The 24354-nt window shown below is 32.9% G+C and overlaps 1 protein-coding gene across 1 annotated transcript in view; it reads right to left on the bottom strand.

Annotated features, from left to right (window-relative positions):
* Positions 1-6642: 6642 nt before the first annotated feature.
* Positions 6643-24354, bottom strand: part of LOC124354882 (very low-density lipoprotein receptor-like) — a 33231-nt gene continuing 15519 nt past the window's right edge. Inside the window, exons 7-8 of the mRNA XM_046805646.1 lie at positions 19221-19343; positions 6643-7862 (exon numbers count right to left, since the gene is read on the bottom strand). Of these exons, the coding sequence (XP_046661602.1) occupies positions 7717-7862; positions 19221-19343 (269 nt within the window). The 3' untranslated portion in view covers positions 6643-7716. The remainder of the gene's footprint in view (positions 7863-19220; positions 19344-24354) is intronic.

The following is a 24354-nucleotide window of genomic DNA, read 5'->3' as shown; positions in this document are numbered from 1 at the left end:
TTGATAGTGAGGGCGTTTGAAATGTACGGTAAGTAACCGGGTGGTTTTCCGAATGTTTATGATCTCTCGCAATTAGATTAAATTTGTTTGCATCTGTTTTAATTGATGCTCCGTATGTTTTTTTCCAAAACATTGCCATGCAATGCTGTCATCCTTTAAGATTCTAATCTCCTTAAATTTATTGTCACCGTAAACTGCTTATGTGGTCTAGTTTGAGTGACTGTAAAATTCATCATGCATTTAATTATGTAAAATAATGGATATTAGAAACGTTATTATGCATTGTAAATGCATGATTATTATAACTACATTTAATATAACCGCAATTATTCATAAAGAAATATTCCTCCTATTCAGTAAAAACCCCAATCTCGGATCTTTCATTTGATCACTTCAATACCTAGCCGGTTGTGCCACAGCGCTCTTTGAGATAGTGACAGTGGTTATTGCACAAATAGCCTATATCCTAATTTGTGAAGGCGAGAAATATGTGATTCAGTTGAGATGTAATAGACATGTCGCACAATGAGGTTTAGAACTGTACTCATCGTTCACAATATTTCTTTGTCACAATGTATTAGTTTAATGTATTTTACGTTTAAACATTGGAATATATAGGAATACAAAGGATGGAGATACGCGATCAAAGTTATATAGCACGTACACACCTATATGGGAAAGAACACTTGTTCTCGAGGGAATATTGGAGCATCTGTTTGTGAATCTTAGAGAAGTAATAATAAAACTGTTTCCAAACAACAGTTGGTGACAAGAGAAAACTTTGATATATAATTTGTGTTTTAATATTGTTACACTATTAGTGTTATAATATTATTACAAAACCTTTTTGTATGTGTAATACAAAATATTCATCGATTCATCCAATCTTCTGTGTAGAAAAAATGTATATTATTGGATAGCATATTAAAACTAAAATTTTAGTAATTAAAGTAAAAATATTTGTATAAACTGATTATACGTATTGGATTATTCTCTTTTTTATATCTCCTTTTCTACGTTGCAAATGTTTCCTGACAACATTATCGGAATCATAATTTCTAAATGCGTACCCTATGTTGAAATGGTTGTAATGGTATCGCGTAGACATAGAGGCATACGTTTTAGTCTCTTAAATTAGCTACGTACAGTATCTATCTCATATTTAGAGTTAATTTCTTGTGGTTTTAATAAGACTACATGATTAAAATTTACAAATAACGAATTGCTTTAAACTGTATATTTTACTACAAAACACTAATGGATTATCGGATTTCGTTAATATAAATACGGAATATGATTTAAATAATGTAATTTCATGACAGTTTTCAATATTAAATAATAATTAATTGCGAATTTTTTATTTTATAAACCTCTATTAAAAGATACCCTGCGTGTTTCCACCCTAAGATGGTACGCTAATTTTAAAAACGCATTTAATCCCCAAAATCAAAATAAGCTACAATATCTTTATGATACTTGTATCTGTAAGTTAATATTATCATTTTTTCTCATTATGAGACCCATCTAATTCTTCTGTTGGGACAAAAGCCTTAAAAAATATTTAAAACAAATTAGGGCTGATGACTACTGCTTAAATTTACATTTTAATAAACAGTAAAACTAAATGGAAATGTTATTATTAAAGGATCCCTTTCTCTTATATATGTTTTAATATTCCACCTAGATTAAAAGTCACCTAGATCTTAAACTTTCTGTGCGGTTATTGTAGAAGAAAGATTAGATGTGAGCAAAATCAATAAGTTCCGTATAATAAATGTATTATACCATCTATAGTGTTACCAATATAGGACTGACACAGGTTGTGAAGATGGTTGGATAACTAATTTAATTGGTATTTCATAATAGATATTTCTGAAATATTTAAAAAAACTGAATTACATTCGGATATTCTACAAGACGAAAATCTTGTAGATGGTATGATCTGAATGGCATAATACAACTTTCTATAGATTATATATGGGTCTATGATAACATATAATATTTCATAGTGAATCTGGAATTTCTAATATTTGTAAATTTTATTGTTGTATCTCAAAAGCTTCCCGTCATAACACGAATATTTATTGGGTATTTATATACTACCAACAAATGATAAATCTTTATCTATCTATAGTTGAGCTATTGTAGTTGTAATACAATTGTCACGTTCAAATTGAAAACAAATTAGTGGTTTTATTACTATGCTTCTTATTATAAAAATGATAAATAATTAGTTTTTGTTAGATATAAATGTGGAAGTATGATATAAGCAAGGTAGACTAATTTAACAAAATTCATTAAGCATCAAAAACAAAATAAGAAACAATACCTTTTTTGTTTGTAGGTCCTGATTGCTTAGGAGTACGCTAAACTACATGTTGCGTATCAGGCTTTGCTGAGGTATCTTTCATAATTTCAAATAGCTCATGTCATTCTCGAGATGTCCTGTACACTGATAGACAGACAGTCAATCATACAGGAAATACATTTTATACATTTCTTTGCAGACAAAAATGACATTGTGTCAACTTCTGAGTGATAGTCTTCAATGAAGTTCTACCAAATTCAATGGGTCGATGTGCACTATCATGTCATACATTCTTGTCTATTTAGAAATAAAATGTAATGCAAATTTTAAAGTCTACGGATGAATATTTTTAGACAAATGATGAATTTAAATTTTTGTTCATTTAAGCTTGGTTTTTAGGAGTGTTAAAATAATTAAAGTTCCGGTGAGCTAGGAAGTACAAGAGTGCGCTGAAATAAAATCTTGTGACCAGTTTTTAACATCGACTTTCCACTCTGTTACATTTTCTATTTAGTCAATAAATAAATACGAGTATGTCACATAAAATTCACATGCTTGTCCACAGTTCTGTACAAATTAATTTACTCTGATATTTTCCGTTGCCATCATGTGTACCCATAAGACCAAATTAAAGTATTCGCTAATGCTCAATCAAAACCCATGAAGTAACATGCTCCATAATTGAGCTGTGTTGCCCATATTAAAACAGTTACAAAATCTAACTCATAAACAATTACAACTCTATAGGGCCGTTTGTTTTCAAAATATCGTACGGACAGACTGACAGACAGCAATTACATTTTCCAGCCTCTCGAGTGATTGGCTTCGCTATAGCTCAGGCAACAATAAATTTAAAATGTTAATGTTGTAATATTTCAATATTCTTAAACATATTTTGTACTTTTCAGACGAAATATACCTGCGTAATTTAAAATAAACATATAACACAATATACACTCTAGAGACATATATATACACACACACACACACACACACACAAAATTTTAAATAATCCAAAACATATTATTTAATTTTCATACACAAAATAGAAAAGACAGAAATATACAGAAAACGTAAATAGAAGAAACAGAAAGAAAGGCAGAAGAGGCGTTGAAAGGATTACCGCTTTGATTCTCGCTCATCTGCAATAGCTGATCCTTTAATCAGCTTATGTAGAGACACAGTAATCCTGTCAGCAGTGAATGCTGTTGACATCTGTTGGATGTATTCCAGACGATCTGCTTCTTCTTGCTTTGGAGTCAGGAGGTAATGCATTGTTGGTATATTCCGCTAATCAAAGAGTTTTTATTTTCAATTCCTTGTACAATACAGATCGTTCTCTAAATTTAAACTGATGCCTTAAATGGAAATGTCTGTTTTAGGACCTTCTCAATTCAAGATATGACATCTTTGAGGACTAGGGAAAAGGATACATTTTAATACCTTTAATTCTGCGATATGTATTTATAGTTTTTAAAACGAATTTATTTCATTAACTTGACAACTTTTTAATGCCTAATGCTTTAACACACACACAAATATATGTGCACATATACATCTTAGAAAAAATCATCATATTGGGATAATTGCAAGATACATTAATACTATAAATACTGTTGTTGATATTATAAAATTGTCGAGTTTAAAAAGTATATAAACTTGCTGTCTTAAGGTTACAAACTAGACATAAATATGTACATCTTTAGGTTTAAACTTCTACAATTTTTAAATATGCACTGAGTAAAATTTCATATACTCTATATATGCAAATGTTAAAAGATAATACTTTGACTAATAAAGAAATATTAAATTTCTTCACTATGTTGTTTGATAGTGTAAGTGAAAATACAAACGTAGTTCATCCGGTCTTTATCTGAAACGACTATATAAACTATTTTAGCACAAATAACTCATCAAATGTATAATATAAAATAAACTTACTTTTGGATTGCTTTTAAAATTCTCTTAGCTCAATATGCAATATATTAGAAGAAAGATTTATTTTATATATTTATCCTATATTTGCTTGGTAATGATGAGGAAACTTACCTTCTAGTAATAAGAAAACATTTTTATAAATATAAAACAAATTAAAATAAGGTTTTCTTGTTTAATCATTACAACATGTTACAAATTGTAACAAAAACAAATTTTTAATTTTTTGGGAAAGTCTGTTCGCCGCAGAATTAAAGACTGGAAAGAAAAAAAATTGAAGCTTTTAGCTTTTCTTTGAGGCTGAACATTTTTTCTAAGAAAGTGTTGAAAGCTACTTGTTACAGCTAAAGGAAAAGTCGAATTGAATTGCATTAGTACTTGAGCTCTAAATCTTTTAACATGAGACTCCTTTGGTATCTGTAGATGTATCTCAGACTTTTAAGAAAAGGTTGGTAATTGGAATAAAATAGAAAAAAGTATAAAGCTGATCTAAGTGTTGATTTAATTATTACTAAAATATGTCATTTTTGTACCCTAAATATGTAATTCAAATTCATGTTAGTAAATTTTACAAAATATTAATGTCCATATTGAAAGCATATCTTTGTATCCGCACAATCTTTGAGTGTTGGTTCAATTTTGGAATTTTTCGTTTACACTCATATTAAGAACAATTCCATAGTTATTAATTTTTGACAACAATTACAATTTTAAACAATATATTAGCCAAGAAATGTTCAGAATATCTTAGTACATCATCAGGCTTTTTTATACAACATAAATATAGTACTTTTGGGTTACCTAAATCCTTGTTGGGAACACGTATTTTTTACCGGTTATTATGTCATTATAGACCCTCTTCAAATACAAAAGCTTCAGTCCAGGCACTTCTGTCTACATAATAACTTCATTCGCCACATGAGCAATGTGGGACAGGACTACGCATATTAGCAAGGGTGTAACTGCAATACAAACAGAAAGGTCATACAGAGGAGAGTTAACTCTTATTAGCTAACGTTAGTTAGGTACCATCGCCAAAAAATATTGACCTTCAGGCCTGGAAGAGTCCGATTTTCAGAATACAACTCCAAGGACAGTTCTCCTTAATTTGTGTAACATGCCACCATTTAAATGGACTGTAACAAATGTTCAACTGTGAATTATATTTTCGCGCATATTACGTGCGTACACACCACAACACACAAGAGCACCTTCATTAGGACAAACCCAGAATATACACCTGCACCTGTAAACATTGTTTTATAATGCTTACAGTAGCTAATATAATAGTCTTCACTTATCGTTCTTCTCTTATTATAATTTTTGTGGAGTTAACCGGGTAACAAAACAAAGTTACTTTTAAACCATTCCTAGGCTGTTATACTGTCTTATAACTTATTATTTGTATAATTTAATTTCTGTACATTTTGAATAGTATTTAATCGTACAAACACAATTGCTATAAATTGATTTCAGAGGTATATTTTAATAATAAGATATTTTAATGTAATCAGACTCTAACATATTATGAAACAATATAAATATAAGCATTTCCAAGAGCAATGTTGTATCTCATTACTTTAAATTATTCATCAATTGGAACGTGATAAGAAAATCTAACAAGAATAAAATGAACACATAATTTAGTAATTAAAAGGAATTCAGCAATACAAATTCTCACATAATTTATTTTTCATTTCTAATAAGACATTATTTTAATGTTGTTTTAGCAACAAAATGTTCTTGTTTTATATATTAGCCTAAAATTATTAACTTGATATTATTAACTGGTTTCTTCCCTGATGAGGCAAATACCAGTCGTCTCTACAAGGAACCAAGCCAAGACAAATATATTTATAGGAGTTATAATATTGCGAAAAGAAGTTAGTATCCGTCTTCAGTTATTTTCAGTATTACAAGTCACGTGGCACTTGGATTCATACGAAAGGAACACCACGTGAATATGTCTCACTTTTGTTAACGAGCTAATTTATAAGCATCGACTTGTAGGATTTGCATACATAAATAATGTAAGGATGTTCGTGTATGTATCATAGGGCTGTATGAATAATTTCCTCCACAGCTTACAACCCGTGTGGACCTTATAGGTGCAGAGGTGACTGAACCCCAGATTTAATTTCATTAAAGTTTGTTAATTATATCATGGCTATATAATTTTTTATAAATCCAATAAACTTTGTGAAACAACTTTTTATGATGCATGTATAACACATTTTTCAAAAAAGTTATTTTTTAATGTATTAGATTATTTTAATATATGTGCTATTGCTGACTTCAAATAAGGAGTTTTTCCATAATGTGAGCTTTTCCCACAAAACGTTGCAGTACATTAAAATAATTAACAAAAATTTGTCAAAGGTTACATACAAACAACACCCTTAGAAAATAATTCTGTTCTTTATTATTACATTCATGAAGTGTTATATCAGTAGTTATAAAATATACTATTTGGATTTTGGAGTGCTTTCATAGACTATTCAACTGATTGCTTTTTGAACACACAATTAAAAAACCATCTTGATAACTAACACGATTCATTAATCAATGCCAAGAAGTGTATTTTTTTTAATTTTTAATGCTCTGAAATATTTTCTTTACGAGATTATATGTTATAAACTTCAAGTCAAAAAGTATTGTCAATATCCGAATGGGATGTCAGATGGTAAAATATCCAAGATTGTTTTCACAATTTAACGCTCACCATTTTACACCCAAACACATACTTCTCTGCATTGACTTTGAAATATATTTATTGTGAAAATATGGCTATGGACCTCCTGAAGAACATATGTAAATACTATCATTGCACCAAATTTAAACAGACAGGAAACCATATGATACACCATGTTTAATTTTGATTCTGCAGTGATTCTCAGTTTTAAATGGCAGATACCTTCAAATGTTACAGGGAATAAACTTTAGACAATTATTTCAAGAATCGACCCTAAAGGCTTCAAAACTTTTTCAATAATGTTATGCACAGCTTAGCCGAAACAAAATTACCATATGAAAATATATACGATCACCATATCAAAATCTTCTTTAACTAAATGGGAAAGGAAACAAGTAGTATAAATCTGCTCATTGTTTATAGAAAATTTATATATCTAGCAGTGGCGTTACGAATCTTTCAATAATGAAACAACGTCCGTGATAAAAATTTCCCGTCTGGCTCGGTCACAAAAAGGTAGATTTCACGTGTGACTGTAATCTCTAAATGTAAAACTGTAAACGCATAATTATTTACATTTTTAACAGTTCCTAACACTTCTGTGTACGTTTTATTAGGGCATTCGTTCAAGCTCTCTGCAGTTAGCCTTTTGACCAAGATACAAAATAAACCGTCGATCTGAAACAACCTATATTACATGGAGCAAGTTTTCATAAATTGGTCGTTCCTTAATACAAAGCATAACACGGTAAGTGGCCTATTTCCTTATTAATAACTCTATTTAAGTATCAGTCTTAATTAGACGGCATTTATGTGGATCCTCGTCGCTGCCATCATGACAATCGTCCTCGTCGTCGCACTGCCAGTGTAGTGGGATACAGAGGTTATTGTTGCATTTGAACTCCGTAGTATTACAAGGCTGGAGCTCTGCAACATAAGTCAAAACAGTTATTACACTGCTATCATAAAACCATTAATCTGTATTTTCTAATTTCACACGGGTTCTCATATATATATATATATATCATATATATATATATAAATATATATATATATTATATATATATTATATATATAAATACTTATACAGCCGCATGTATAAGCCTGATAGCAGGCGAACCGTTGGAGTTTAGCTCGAATCTGACGAAAAATCGTTAGTCAGGAATGAGTGAACTACAAAAAAAGGTCCAGTGACTTTTTGCTCTATCTTCCATGGTTAAGCGACAAATCGCTCGAATATTTGACATTCCAGAGATTTTTTCGTTAAAAATAAGTTTTTGGAACCCGATAGCGGCCGAACGGTAGGTCGTAGCTCAAATCTAATCGACCCATTCAAATTAGCAAATTGCGAGATCTACAGAAAAGGCTCAGTGACTTTTTGCTCTATCTCCATTAGTTTGGCCGTAAAACAGACAAAACACCCTCAACAGCCAATATTACTCTGTCCCTATATTTACGTAGATAGAAATAGAATCCAGTTATTTCCGTGCAGACTGTTCGTAAATAATAAATACCACGGGCCGAAGTATAGGTTATAGCTAAAAATCTGAGAGCAGAACGTCTAAAGGAAATTATATTACTACTACAAAAAATGTCCAGTCACTTTTATCTTATCTCCATCGTGTATTTGTTTTTTTTTTTAAGCGACAAAACGCACTTAAAATGAAATGTTTTGTTCACGGGCGTGAAGTAGATAGAGTATGGCGAGCTCTGTACGGTACGTAACAATGTACCTTACACCATGTCATACACCGTTTCAATAATTATTTCGCTTCTTTTAACCATGGTTGTTCTTTTATGACATTTAAAGCGCAATAGTAGTTAAACGATTCATTATAAAATTTACAAACTTTCATAACAATTTTTGTACAACTGTTACGTTTTTATACATATATTGCAATCTACATATGCTGATACAGACACACATTTCCCAGAAAAGTACCACGCGTTCCTTATAACCCAAGATAACATAACACCCCCTCCTGGTAGATGAATTCCTGATTAAATTAAACCCCCTGATCAACTTAATAATCTGATAAAAGAAAAAAAAGTAGTTTTTATTTTTTGTTTACACTAAAGAATTTCACCATAGGTGGCCAGTGCAGTCTTTTCTCCCAAGCTCTGTACTGCCTAAACCAGAGGTCGTAGATAAAATCCGATAGAATCCCCTTAGATTTTAAATTTTCTACAAGAAAAGTCCAGTCACTTTTTGTCGTATCTCTAACGGTTCTAAGCCGCAAAATGCCCTTGAAGTCAAAACTTTCGTTAAAATTTTAACACCCTACTTACGTAATATGACTGACTAGTATAAGTCTACTAGAGCACATCAAGAATACGAGCTTTCCTCACGTGTGAGATTTAATGGGGTGATCAACCGAGGCGGAGAGAAAGAGTGGGGACAGAGCCGAGCAGTACCGATAAATCCCGAAAATTCCCTGATAAAACTCTGTAAATGCGGCTAATAGCGACCTCAGTTCGGAACGGTTCTGATTTCTTATTATCTTACGAATTAATGAGTCGTTTTATATCCGAATTAATGAGTCTTCAATAAATTTGTGTAATTATAATTGTAGGCCTATCATAAATCTTTATATTCGTAGCATTAGAGATCAGTAGGACTAAATTATTTTCATCATCCGTATCTAACATAAAATTTCTGTAATATAACGTGTAATATTTTCTTACATAAATATAAATGTTTAAAATTGTAAACCAAAAATATACTCATATATGATCTTAAACTGAATTTGTCAGTTACAGTAATATAATATAATATTCAAAATTTTGTATTTATTAATGATGTCACGTGCTATGTTTAGGTATTTAAGTCAGGTAGTTGTCGTCATTGGTTTTGTCATATTTCTATTATTATGTTTTTGGTTGAATATTTACTCGCAAGTTTCTTTTTTAATCTTTTTAATACCCTTCAGTTTATTACAGCTATTACATAACTCTTATTACAGATTTTGTAGTGTAATTATTAATTTATTTACTACCAATTAAGGACTCCACCACATTATAATATGTTGCTTTTGCCCTATTAATTTGAATATATTCCAATACCACAAAAAGATTATGACATTGTACTTCGTTGTGCACCATCTCACATTTTGTAAAGTGTCTTTGGAGTTATAAAGAAAGTTCAATATTAATATAATTAATTCGATATAATTTCTATGTTTTGCAGATATGTTCGTGTAAAGTGTCTTTGGGTTATAAAGAAAGTTCTATAATTAATATAATTAATTCCAATTTAGAAGTAAGTAAAAAGAATACGAGTAAAGAAACTCTAAAACAATTGTGGTTAGAAAAAAATGTCACTAATCACATTTGTAGGTTATGTTTATGTTTATACTGATTGGATCTAAAACTGACACGAGCTCCTCACACTCGGGCTATCTGTAGTTGGCAGGAGGGGCCCCTCCATCCCCACTCTTTCTCTCCGCCTCGGTTTGATCACCCCATTAAATCTCACACACGTGAGGAGCTCGTCATCAAGAATTGGCTGAGCATTAGCGAAGGTAACATTAAACCCCCCGGAATTTCCTACTATGACCAGACAACCTCCTGAGTAAATTAAACCCCCTGATGTCTTAATCCCCGGTAAAATTACCCCCTTTGGAATTTCCTTGTACCATAGATAACCTCCTACGTAATTTAAACCCCCCCTGATAACTTAACCCCCCCTGGAATTTCCTTGTATGACCAGACAACCTCCTGAGTAAATTAAACCCCCTAATAACTTAACCCCCACTAACATTAACCCCCCTGGAATTAACTTGTATGACCAGATAACCTTTTTCGCACTTTTCACACTTGCAGGCACCGGACTTTTTTACTTCTAAACCCCTCAAAAAAATTCCCAAAAAATCGCGCATTCTTTACCCCTGCAAGGCATTTTTTGTAAGTCCGACAGCGGGCAAACCGTTGGTGCTAGCTCGGATCTGACGAAAAAATTCATAGTCAGAATGAAGTGAACTACAAAAAAGGTCCAGTGACTTTTTGCTCTATCTTCCATGGTTAATGCGACAAAACGCCTCTAACATTTGAACATTCCAAGATTTTTTCGCTTAAAGTAAATGTTTCGAGCCCGATAGCGGGCCGAACGGTAGGTCGTAGCTCAAATCTGATTGACTCCATCAAATTAGCAAATTACGTGATCTACAGGAAATGGTCCAGTGACTTTTTGCCCTATCTCCATCGGTATGGCCGCAATACGCGATTATGTGCAAAATTTTATGTAATTTTCACGTGCAAAATTAGATTTTCGGGCCCGATAACGGCCAAACGGTTGGCCATACCTCAAAACAAAACAAAGGTAAAATTTATAAAATTACTTGATCTACAAAAAATTTCCAGTGACTTTTGGCCCTATCTCTATTAGTTCAGTCGCAAAATGTGATTATGTGCAATATTTGTGTAATTTTCACGTGATATTTATAATCCGGGCACTATTGCGGCCAAACTGTTGATCGTAGCCCAAAATAGATGCATTAATGGAATTAGGAAATCATGTGATCTACAAAAAAGGCATCATTGACTTTTAGCCCTATCGTTAACTTTTGGCTGCAAAAACGTATTTATATGCAAATATTTAGTAATTTTTTACACAAGATTTCTGTTTCTCTGGAGGCGGTAGCGGTCGAACCATTGTTTTGCAACTTACAAATTAAATATCTGATAACTAGACAATTTTTTCCCCAGGAAAACACCACGTATTCTGAAAAGCCCCAATAGCACTAACCCCCCTCCCGGGAATCTACTCCTGAGTAAATGAACCCCCCGATCAACTTAATAATCTGATAAAGACCAAGAATGTGTGCAATTCATCCCGGTTCCTGATTGAGTTTGTATTACTATATAAACGAATGACTAGTATACATCTTCTAGCCCAACATCGCGAATTGGCTGAGCGTCAGTGAAGCGTCAACAGAAGATAAGGAGAGTGAATTATAATTATGTTCACAGACACAACACACTCTAAAAGAGGCCGCACGTGTATCATTAACCCCCCGGTAACATTAAACCCCCCCGTAATTTTTTCTGGTCTGACCAGATAATCTCCTGAGTAAATTAAACCCCTGATGCCTTAACCCCCGGTAACGTTAAAACCCCCCCTTAGAATTTCCTGACATGACCTCATGTTCGAATTTTACCAATCACCAAATCTCTTAACCCCCCTCCAGGTAATTTCCTGGTATAACCAGATACAATTGTGAGTAAATTAAGCCCCTTGTTTCTTAACCCCTGGTAAACATAACCCCCCCCCCCAGGGAATTTCCTGGCATGACCTCATGTCCGAATTTACCAAATACCAAATCGCTCCTAACCCCGAATTTGCAAGCGCACATCAGATTTACCAATCACCAGCATTCTCTTAACCCCCCTCCCTACCCGGGAATTTACTGGTATGACCACATAAACCTCCTGAGTAAATGAAAACCCCTGATGTCTTATCCCCTGGTAACACTAAAACACCCCCTGGGAATTTCGTGGATAACCAGATAACCTCCTGAGTAAATTAAACCCCCCGATGGTAAATTTAAACCCCCTCCCCCCGGGGAATGTCCTGGCATGACCTCATGTCGACGAATTTTACCAATCACAAAATCCCTCTTATCCCCGAATTTGCAAGCGTACATCATGGGGGCCTGGGGCACGACCTCATGTCCGAATTTTACCAATCACCAAATCTCTTAACCCTCCCTCTGGGAAGTTATTCTGGTATGACCAGATATTCCCTGGTGTCTTATCACCTTGTAACGTTAACCCCCCCCCTGGGAATTTATTAGCATGACCTCATGTCCTAAAATTTTACCAATCACCAAATCTCTTGAACCCTCCCCTGGGAAGTTCCTGGTATGCCCAGATAACCCCCTGACGTCTTATCCCCAGGTAACGTTAACCCCCCCCCCCCCGCCCCTGGGAATTTCCTAGCATGACATCATGACCGAATTTTAACAATCAACAAATCTCATAACACCCTTGTGAAGTTCCTGGTATGACCAGATAACCCCCCTGATGATCTTAACCTCCGGTAACGTTAAACTCCCCCCCTTGGGAATTTTATAGCATGACATCATGTCCAAATTTTGACAATCACCAAATCTCATAACCCCCTTGGGAAGTTCCTGGTATGACCAGATAACCCCCTGATGTCTTAACCCCCCGGTAACGTTAAAACCCTCCCCTGGGAATTTCATGGTATGACATAATGTCCGAATTTTTACCCAGCACCAAATCATTCTTTTCCCTTCACAGAATTTGGCTAACACCCAAAAGGGGGCCTGGGGGCGAGTATTATATATATATATATATATATATATATATATATATATATATACTATATATATAGTATAGTTATATAGTAACTTTTGTGATTCAATGTTTATTGAAATTAAATAAGGCTATTAATTGCCCTTTATACAATTCAATGTAAATAAAAGTCGTTTTACAGGTATTTGGTCTTCCGATCATATGTTAGTTTGCTTATTTAAACGCATATGTGACAGATACGGCCAAATACAAGATAATTGAATCGGAAAAAGTAAGCGCTCTGTGGTGTAATGGTAGCACATTCACCCGGCAAGGGAGAGATCCGGGTTCGACTCCCGGCGGAGCAAGTACTTTTCGTGATTCAATGTTTATTGGAATATTATTTATATATATATATATATATATATATATATATATATATATATATATATATATAATATTAAAGATGTTATCCTTAAAGATGTTATTTACAATCTCTTCAAGTTTACCCATAACATAGGGAAGGATTGATTCGATGTGAATGTTCAGTTAAGCTCTAGTTAAATTACACGTTTTAGTCCACAATATCTATTTACAACTGTGTATAAGTGAATTTTAAGTTAAGCCCCAGTTCACCTTTCTCTTAGTGAAGCGTCTGGGATCTAACGCTGTTACAGAATTGACTCCTGAAATTTGGAGTTATGTTGTTCTAAAGAGATCCCAAAAAAGTCGGCGACGAAGAAGCCCAAATTAAACTCGTTACAGCGTTTCGTCATTAGAGATACCTAGACAACAAAATATAGTGTATTATAGGTGAAGAAGTATTCTCATTGTCTCATCAGGTGCACAATTTAGTACACTACGATGTGATAGAGACGATCTCTATGCACAGTGAAGCAACCGTGTTTCTACACATAACGTAGCTATGGTGGGAAGGGTTGATTCAATGTGAATGTTGAGTCAAGCTCCAGTGTATCTTCCTCTTTGTGGCTTCCTCGTCGCCGTGTATTTTTCCACGGATAAGGTTTATATGCTATTCCCAATAATATAACTCACCACCAGGTGGCGCTGCATAATATAAATATTATCAAAGCGGCTGCACATTATAAATTGTAATTACGTATATTAAATAGCCAAACACTATTTAAAGATAGTAGTTATGATGTATATTTGTCTTTAAAATAAATTTCTGGTTGAAATTAAACTTGAGTGTTGACCACTTTATAATAAAATACATGTACGTTTACAATGGCTATAAACATAAACTTTGGACAAATTTTAATGATCATTAAGGTTTTTCCTTCCTGGTATAAGGGATTTTTAAAGTAGTTATTGGCTGCAGTTTAAAAAGTAGGTACTATTGAAATTACTATAATAGTCACATAATTACATATAATTATATATAATAATATACTATAATTACTATAATAGTTGATAGTCACGAGTGTAAAAAAATAAAAGATCGTTCATTTTGTGTAGTGATGTGATTGTAGTACCAATAATAAAAACCTTTTTTATATATACCTACCTTTATTTAAAAATAATTTTCACAAACTCATAAAAATTCTTAATACATTTATACTGTAAGTACAGCTTATACGTTGCCAAGCATTGGAAGTAAATATTAATTATCCTTTATGCATACATACATACATATAAATACAAATATATATATATATATATATATATATATATATATATATATATATATATATATATATACAGGGTGATTCATGAAGTTCTCCCCCCACTTCTACAGCACATTGTACTAGTAAAAATAATTGAAAAAAAATGTTATATAAACATAGGTCCGAAAACGCTTCGTTAGCGAGTTACAGCTAGCGAAAGATTTCGCCTGAATTCCTGGGTAAAGAGTAAAATAAAGCCATACTGAACTTTTTGGAAAGGTTAATTAAGTAAGAAATATCGTGGATTCTTATGTATTTTTTACCTGATAAAGCTAATAAAATAGGTTTCAGAACTGTACCTGTAGTAGTTTTTGAGGGATTCAGGGTTAAATGCAAAAAATTGGGGCACGAAACAATGTTTTTTTTATGTTTGATGTACAATAACTTTGTTAAATTGGTAATAAATACATAAAATCAACAAACATTAATTGTAGAGAATTTAATTCTGAGAAAATTTATATAATCAAAGTCTAAAATAAAACAGAAATAAGTACCAAAAAATCGATTTTATTCAGTATAATACATTACTAGTTTTAAGCAAAATTAATCAGGTTGGGCCAACCGTACGCACCTTTTTTATAATAGATGTTCGAAAATGAGGGCCATCATTATCAATACATTTTGCAGCACGTTTGTGAATTGCTTTTGTTGCGTTTCTTAATTTTTCAGGACTTCCCTGTATCTGCACAGCCGAATCCATAATACGGGCAATTAATTCATCACGAGAATTCACTTTTGTCTTGTATACAATGTCTTTTCATTCATCCATCCCCAGATGCAATAATCCAATGGAGATAGATCTGGTGATCTTGGTGGCCAAGGGTGAGGCCCTCCACGACCAAATCCAGTGTCCAGGAAATTGATGATTTAAGTAAGCAGAAACGGCACGTGAAAAGTGGGGAGGGTGCTCCGTCATGCTGGAAGTACAAATTTTTGTTTGAGATGTTAAAGGAACATTCTCTAACAGCTGCGGCAACACTCTTCTTGAAGGAAATGCAAAATAGAACTCAGCATTTAGGCGTCCAGGTAATATGAAAGGTCCAATCAGCCGATTGTGCAAAAGGCCACACCACACATTGTGACGCTAAATCCGGTGTTGAAAGTTCTGTTCCACTACCTCATGTGGATTTTCTTCTGCTCATGAGTGTTTCATTGTGCAAGTTATTTGACACAATGCCGTGTGTCACACAATGCCGTGTGAATTGTGCCTCATCCGTAAACAAAAATACGCTTGTAGAGTTGATTATTAATATTCAAAAAGTTGCAAAACTCCAAGCGAAGCGGACCATCCTCTAGCTGTAGATGTTGAACCTTTTGTTTATGAAAACGGATAAAATTTGTTTTCGATTAAGTGACCTCCACACCGTTGACTGCGAAACTCCTATCCGCCTAGAAATATGTCGTGTACTTACACCTGGACTGCGATGAACAGCATTTAATAACAATATCATCATCAAGTTGGACAGCTCGTTCATAATTGGTTCTAGTACTTGGTAGTGATCCTGTTTCCCGAAGTGTACGAAAAATTCCTGAAATTGTTTTGGTATCTGGGATCCTCCTATTAGGGTAACGTAGTTCATATTCTTCTACAGCAGCTCTAGCATTACCATTACAGTAACCCAACATAAAAACCATATCAGCGTTATTCCTCTGATGTAAATAAGTAAGGCATTTTTTCGCTGAATAAACAATCGAATTATAATTCACAGAAAAATTGCATTTAATAACACGATTCACAGAACCGATCTCCTGCTGCAGCTTGCAAAACACCACTAACTACACAGTTCTAAACGTAACAGTTACAGGAATACCATTGTTGATCAGCTGTTATTCGTGCGTTACCAACTTAGAAATTAATAAAACAAAAAAACTGCATTTCGATGATTATTTAAACAATAATGGGAAAATGTTTGCTTCATTTATTTTCGAACATTTGATGTAAATTTTTTATTTAAAAAAAATACAACGTAATAAAACATGATATTTTTATTTACAAACAAAATTTATTTAACAGTTAATCTTGTTTTCTCAATTTATCTCATCATTAAGGAACAAACATTTTGTTTTTGTTTTATTTTAAACTAAATACCGTACGGTATTTCTTTACAGCTAGTAACGTATTTATACTGAATAAAATCGATTTTTTTGGTACTTATTTCTGTTTTATTTTAGACTTTTTGATTATATCAATTTTCTCAGGATTAAATTCTCTACAATTAATGTTTGTTGATTTTATGTATTTATTACCAATTTAACAAAGTTATTGTACATCAAACTTAAAAAAACATTGTTTCGTGCCCCCAACTTTTTGCATTTATAACCCTGAATCCCTCAAAAACTACTACAGGTACAGTTCTGAAACCTATTTTTATTAGCTTTATCAGGTAAAAATACATAAGAATCCACGATATTTCTTACTTAATTAACCTTTCCAAAAGTTCAGTATGGCTTTATTTTACTCTTTACCCAGGTATTCAGGCGAAATCTTTCGCTAGCTGTAAACTCGCTAACGAAGCGTTTTCGGACCTATGTTTATATAACATTTTTTTCATTATTTTTACTAGTACAATGTGCTGTAGAAGTGGGGGGAGAACTTCATGAATCAACCTGTATATATATATCTTAATGCCATTATTTTGAAGTCTTATTGGATAAAATTTAGTCTTTTAAAGGAAGAACGAGAAGAAAACCATTTCTTCAAAAAACTACTAGGAAAGTAACAACTGGTTTATCGAAAGCCTTTTAGCCTTGAAAGTAAATTAATTCCCCATCGGCGACTCTCCAGACAAGCTTCGAGTAGACGAAAAGAGCCTGACATAGCGATGCCAATTTTTATTTATTACCATTACAAAGCCAGCTTGAACTTTTTTGATAATATTTGTTTGTTTAAAATTAAAGTACTACCAATCGGCCGGTTTGTGGGCTAGATAGGGTTCTACTCTACTCTACTATTTCTAGACGAGAAGCTCAGAAACGTGATCGCCCGTTGATTACAAATTGTACAACTAAACTTAAATAAACTTAAAAATAACTTAAATGTGTCTGGAATTTTAATAAAGCAGTAAACTAGGAATGGTTATGTTGCCCCAATTGTTATAAATGTATTATTGCAATTAAAATTATATTTTAATAAAGAAATAATACTTATAGAACTGTTTCAAAGAGAGGAGGATAATTCCATTCGATACATAACACATATATGTTATAACAAAATTCTGAATAAATAGTTTTAAAAATACAAGTTTTGTTATATGATAAAAAAAGCTTCTCATTAATATGAATTTTAAAACTCTTATATTTTATAAATATAATGGAAGAACAACTGGTTTATTGTAATTTTTATATCATTTACTATTGCAGTTTTAAATTAAAAAGTTCATAACAATTAGCATTTTTTTTTTCAAATTACATTACATAATTCAAGGTATATTTCCATTTTTACTATATCGTAATAGGTATATCTGTTTCTGAGTAACGTAATTCTTTAGACACGAACTAGACTATAACATTAAATGTAATGTAGGTACATTGAAATGGAAGAAGAGATATAAGGTAATTATCATTATATTACAATTTAACTACTAATTAAATACTAATAGTTCACCTACAAATTATAATAAGAGTGTGTTTCAGACTGACAGCATCTGTGATAAGCATAGTGATTTAGCCTAGATTTAGTTTAAAAAGATTTCCTACTAAATCGACCCTAAAGAATTAGTTTAATATAATAATAACACTGACAAATACAGAGTTTCCAACAAATAGAGGGTCATATGTTTGAAACTCAAAATTGTGCAAACACACATCATGTTGTGTGTAATCTTAAAGATCATTGCATGCTAAACATTTAGGTGAAGAAAACATGTGAATAAATAATTTAGTTTAATAATGGCGGTTGAAAGTGTAAAGAAAACGGTTCTTTTTGGCAATTAAGGTGAATAAAGAATAACAAAAGCTATTGTCACTACGTTAATAAATATCTTTTCAAATATGAGTTCGAGTCTGGCTACATTCTTAGCGTGTATAAAATAACACGGAAGTGCACGGTGTTTTCCAGGCATAGATGAATCCTGACATGTAGTCCACGAGCACTTTCCACTTCTGTGTACGATTTAGTGGAGAACTCGTTCAAATTAAATATTTGCAGTTATACGTTTGATCGTTATACATTTGAGACGGGTGTTATGAAACACCCTGTATTACTCAAATTCTATAAATGGGTCGTCTCTTAATACAAATAATAGGACTTTGAATGGGCTATTTCCTTGTAAAAGTTAAGAATTCTACAACTCCCTAAGGACTATCTAAAAGTTAAGTGTCAGTATAAGTTATATATACTTACGGCAGTTACGTGAATCCTCGTCGCTGCCATCCCGACAGTCGTCTTCGTGATCGCACCGCCAGTCAAGTGGGATACAGCGACTATTATTGCACTTGAACTCCGAAGTCGTACACATCCGGTTCTCTGCAATATTAGACAAAACAGCTAATATACCGGTAACATAAATCCGGTAAACTGTGTTTTCAAATTTGATAAAATGGTTGTCGATTTTCTTTATTTTAAAGAAAAAAGAATAAAATATGCATAGATTTGGAAATGTAAAAAATATAGAATATATAAATATATTTTAATATATGAGCCGGGTCAAATTCTCGTGCCCCTTTCGGTTTTCCCGACTCTTTTGTTATAGTGCTTTATTTTTGTTGTTGGTGTTTGCTCTCGTTGACTCTTCGAGGCTTTGGTGTCGTCTGCGACTGGATCGAGAGAGTAGCGACTTTGACTTCTGTTCAGACCGTTTACTAGTGAAGTTTATTTTGTTTTACCCTTTTATTTGGTTTTGGGTTTTGTTTTGGGTTTTGTTCTGCCCCAAATGTCTGGCTAAACACGGCTGTGTCAACTGACGAGTGAGTACTGTTCTCTATTTATATTTTACTTATATTTGTTCGTTTAGCAGGTTAACCTCAATAAGCGTGTGGTTCTGAATTTAAGTTATAGGTTCTGGGGATTCTAGTTTGTATTTATTAGTTATGTGTTATTTAGTACTTTTCTCCCAGCCTTAGGAGGCCGCTAAATTGTTTTTTTTACTGACCCTTGAAACTGGCAACTTTAACTTTTCCCATTGTTTTTGTTTCTTAGGCTAACGTTTATTTGGGGGAATTTAAATTGGGGATTATGTTTTCCGGATTTAACTTTTATTCTGTTCAACTCTAGGCAAACTGTTTTCACCCTGTTTCTAAGTTTAAGTTTTTAGCCTAGATAGGCCTAGAGTTTAATATAAGCCTAGATCAAAGGGTTTCTTAGGCTATCTTTTGTTTCCCTAAATTTTCAGGGGGGATTTACCTTATTATAGCTGCAGGGAGCTTTTTCCCCTGCTTTTTCAGAAAGTTTCAGCTAATTCGGTTCAGGAATTAACTCTACATAGTGTATTTTATAAGTTTTTCCATAATTTTTAGTTTCCTTGGTAGTTGTCTTGTATTATGGTTATTATTTTTTTTTTATGTACCACCAAATGTTTATCTTAAGCTCTCTCTGCTTGACCCAGATGTCCTGCTACTTTTACTAAAGGTTCCCACTCCTTTTGTGCTTGCCTTTACTTACTGTTAGTCTTTAAAGTTGAAATTCTGACCTTATCTTAATTTATTTTGTACTTGGTCATATGAGTTTCTTTTGTTTTTTTAAACCAAAGGTTTTCTAGGCTTACCTTTTGTTTTGTACTGTACTATTACTTATGTCACAGCAGTTAATTATAACTTTAAACTTGTAATTTCCTGTATATTTATTGATTATAATAGTTTTACCTTCTAAATTTTTTTTACTATTTTTTTTTTTTTCACCCTTAGTTCTTAACTTTTATTCTTTTGAATTTGTTTTCATGTACTCAGGGCTTCTGAAACTTGTTTGTACACTTTTACTTTGTTGAAATGTTTACCTAGCAAGACAGGCTATAGAAGCACTCTGTGCTTGCAGGGTTCACGAGCTCCAGCTCCAATGTCCGCCTCTCCCATGATTCTTGGGCCGGGTCCTTACACCGGTGCCATGGCGGGCTACTAAGGTTTTCCTACCTGAGGGACATTATTTCTCTGTGATACCCTGCTGTGATATTGTCTCAGTGTGCCTGTTATTTAAGTATTGTTATCCAGTTTGTTATCTAGTTTTAAGTAGTTAAGTTTAGGTTAATTCTATCCTTTCAGGAACCCGCCCTGTGCCACAGGACTCCGGGTGATTTTGGCTTTTCCTGTTTGAAATTTGGCGCTCTAAATTCTATCTAACTTAAATTTATAAAGATTTTAAATTTTATCCATAAGTCTGGGTTGACCACTTATATTTTTGTTCTCCAGGTGCACCTGAGTAGGCAACCTTTCTGGGTAGTTTTGTCTGCGTTTGTCCCCTTGTTTTTTTTTTCTTCTCAAATATATATATATTTTCACTATGGCTGGCCATCCACGTTCTTTCTTTGCCTTTCCTTGCTCTCTCTCCGTGAGTCGGGCCCCGCTCCGCTCCAATGGGAGCACGTTCTTTGTTAAGCTAGCTTGGTACGGGCGAGGCGGAAGCGGGGTGTGGCTCATATATTTAAATTGAATTAAAAGAGTTAAACCGAGTTAAAGAATAAAGATATACAGAGTATATAATACGAATTGAATTAGCAGAAAATAAGAAATACAAAATTCTTAATTTATGAAAAAATTTGATTGGTTTTAAGACTTATAACACATTCAGAAAATTTCAAAATTCAATTAGCAAATACATTTTTCAATGTTTAAGATAATAAAAAAATTTAGATTAAATTAATGTAAACATTAAGTTATTATAAAAACTATAATTAATACAAATAATAAGAAACGTTGAGGGCCTATTTCCATATACCAGTTAAAAACTATATTTTAGTGTCAGTCTACGTTATATATACCAGCGGTTCCCAAATTCTAACGAGTTGAGGACCCCCTGAAAATAACTCAAACCATTGGGGACCCCTAAAAGTAATTTTGAATGTATGGTAAGTGGGGTATTTATTAATAACTTAAACAAACGGATATATATGTATATATATATATATATATATATATATATATATAATCATAATGTACTTGTAATATATTTATATTATTTATACTTACTGGATATATACCAACGATGGATACAACATAAACTGAAAAGTAATTATTGCACTCTTGTGTTTACATTATTATCCAATATTTTTTTAAAAGTATTAAAACAAATGCCAAAAACGTTCGTTTGCCTAGCTAGGAAACAAATAAGTGGGCACACATTAAATTAAAAAAGATGAAATTTTAATTTTACATTACATAATTTTTATTTTACATAATTTAAATTGTTATCAATTTAATTTTATAATATTATGAATTGTTTAAAAGATTTTTTTCACTTTTTTATATGATTTTTGATTAGTCCTAGTGTGAAAGATGAAATCTATCTTTTTTGTCCAGAATTTCTTTCATATCAGGTCGCAAGTTTGAGACCTTCAAACGAAAATCGTCATGCACATTGAGACGATTCCGATATTTGTTTTTTCATATAGCATAATGTGGAGAAACGCCTGTTCACATTTGTAGGTTGTGCAAAATTGTATTAAATGTTTTAAGGCTTTAAAAGCTAACTCCTTGTGGTCTCCGCTGCACTATCAACCAAAACTCCATGAGTGTTTCGTCCTTGTAGGTACTTTTAAGGGTGCCATTGCTTGATAAATCAATGAGTTGGTCTTGTTCTTTTTCAATTAAATTTAGTTTCTTCAATGTCCATAGTAGTAAAGGGATCTCTTATCCAACTGTTTCTTAGAATCTGGTTCTGGAAAATACTCTTTCAATGATGTTGCTAAAGTCTTAAGGTGGGCCGATATTTCTTCTCTGACATTTTCTGATAACTGCTCCTGGTTAGATTCTAAAAACATTTGTAGTAATCGGAAGTTTGTAAATGATTTTTTTTTCAACTCTTCTGGACCAAAGTTCAAATTTTTGTTTCATTGCTGCAATCTTGTCCTCCACTCTGAATATATCCACATAAAATCCTTGCAAACTTAAATTTAATTCATTTAAGTGTCCAAAAATAACTGATATGTAAGCAACCTTACATAGCCAATTAAAATCGTTCAGTTGATTAGAAAATTGTGGTTTCCAGGAGAAAAAACACGAACCTCATCTCTGAGTTCAAAAAACCGCTCAAGTACCTTTCCCCGAAGAGCCACCTAATCTCGGTGTGTAACAAGAGCTGAATATGCTCACACTCTGCATGTCTCTGCATAACGCTTCAAACAGCCTGGATTGTAGGGGGCGTGATTTAATGAAATTAATTATCTTAACAACTTCATCACAGGTAGTCTTAAGTGCTACTGGCATATTTTTCGCTGCCAGTGCTTCCCTGTGGATGCAACAATGAGTCCATTGGACATGTGGTGCGACTTTTTGTAATATGCCCAATAATCCTGTTTTTGTAGCCAGACATAGCTCCAGCACCATCACTTGTAATAGAAACACATTTATCCCACTTAATATTGTGTTGGGAAAAAAACGTATCAATAGCATTAAAAATATCTTCACCTTTTGTATGCATATAAGTTCACAAGAGAACAAAAAATCTTCATAACATTGATGTTCGAAAATAAATCTGACAAAAACTAGCATAGTAGCTTTTCTTGGATATATCCGTGCTTTCATCTATTTGCAAGGCAAACATGTCGCTATTAAGATATTTCATAAATAAATTGTATTGGATATTTTCAGACATATCTGTTATTCGCCTTTTGAACTGTATTGTTCGATAATGGAATTGAGGCTGATCATTTTAGCTGCTTGATCTCCAAGCACAATTCTGCACATTTTTTACAGCAGCAGGGATAATAAGTTCTTCTGCTATTGTGTGTGCCTGCCAGAAGTTGCAATAAGCTCAGCAACCTGGTAAGAAGCTAATGTTGCATTTTCATTGACATTTAGACCTACAATACCTTTTTTAATTATATTTTTAGATTTTTTTAACTCGTTTAGCTTTAGGTTTGAAAAACTCTACTGACTTAGTTTTTAGATTCAGGATGTTTTTGTTTCAAGGTGACGTCGCAATTTAGCAGGTTTCATGCCTTCATTTGACAAAACTTCTAAACAAATAACGCACTGTGGCTTTGGATTATCTTCAGTACCAATATATGTAAAACCTAATTCCAAATATTCATTATTGTATTTTCTTATTTTTTTACTGGTACCTAATTTTTTACTCACGCTTCTTAAGCTAGTACAGGGCTGTTCACAGCTGGGCACTTCATCGACCATAGCAGTACTACATGAAGGATGCTCTTCCTTTTTCCACGTCAGATATTGGCCTTTTTAACTTGGCACTAATTAACCAACGATCCATTGTTACTTTTGGCCACTAAACACTAAACTAAACCGACCAACTATTATTAAAAAACTGTTGTTACATAAATGCAATTATCAACAGACAACAACACTGAGTACCACTGAACGTACAA

This window comes from Homalodisca vitripennis, chromosome 2 (genome assembly GCF_021130785.1).
Source record: "Homalodisca vitripennis isolate AUS2020 chromosome 2, UT_GWSS_2.1, whole genome shotgun sequence".
Taxonomy (NCBI): Eukaryota; Metazoa; Arthropoda; class Insecta; order Hemiptera; family Cicadellidae; genus Homalodisca; species Homalodisca vitripennis.
This window is presented reverse-complemented; position numbering and strand designations above follow the sequence as displayed.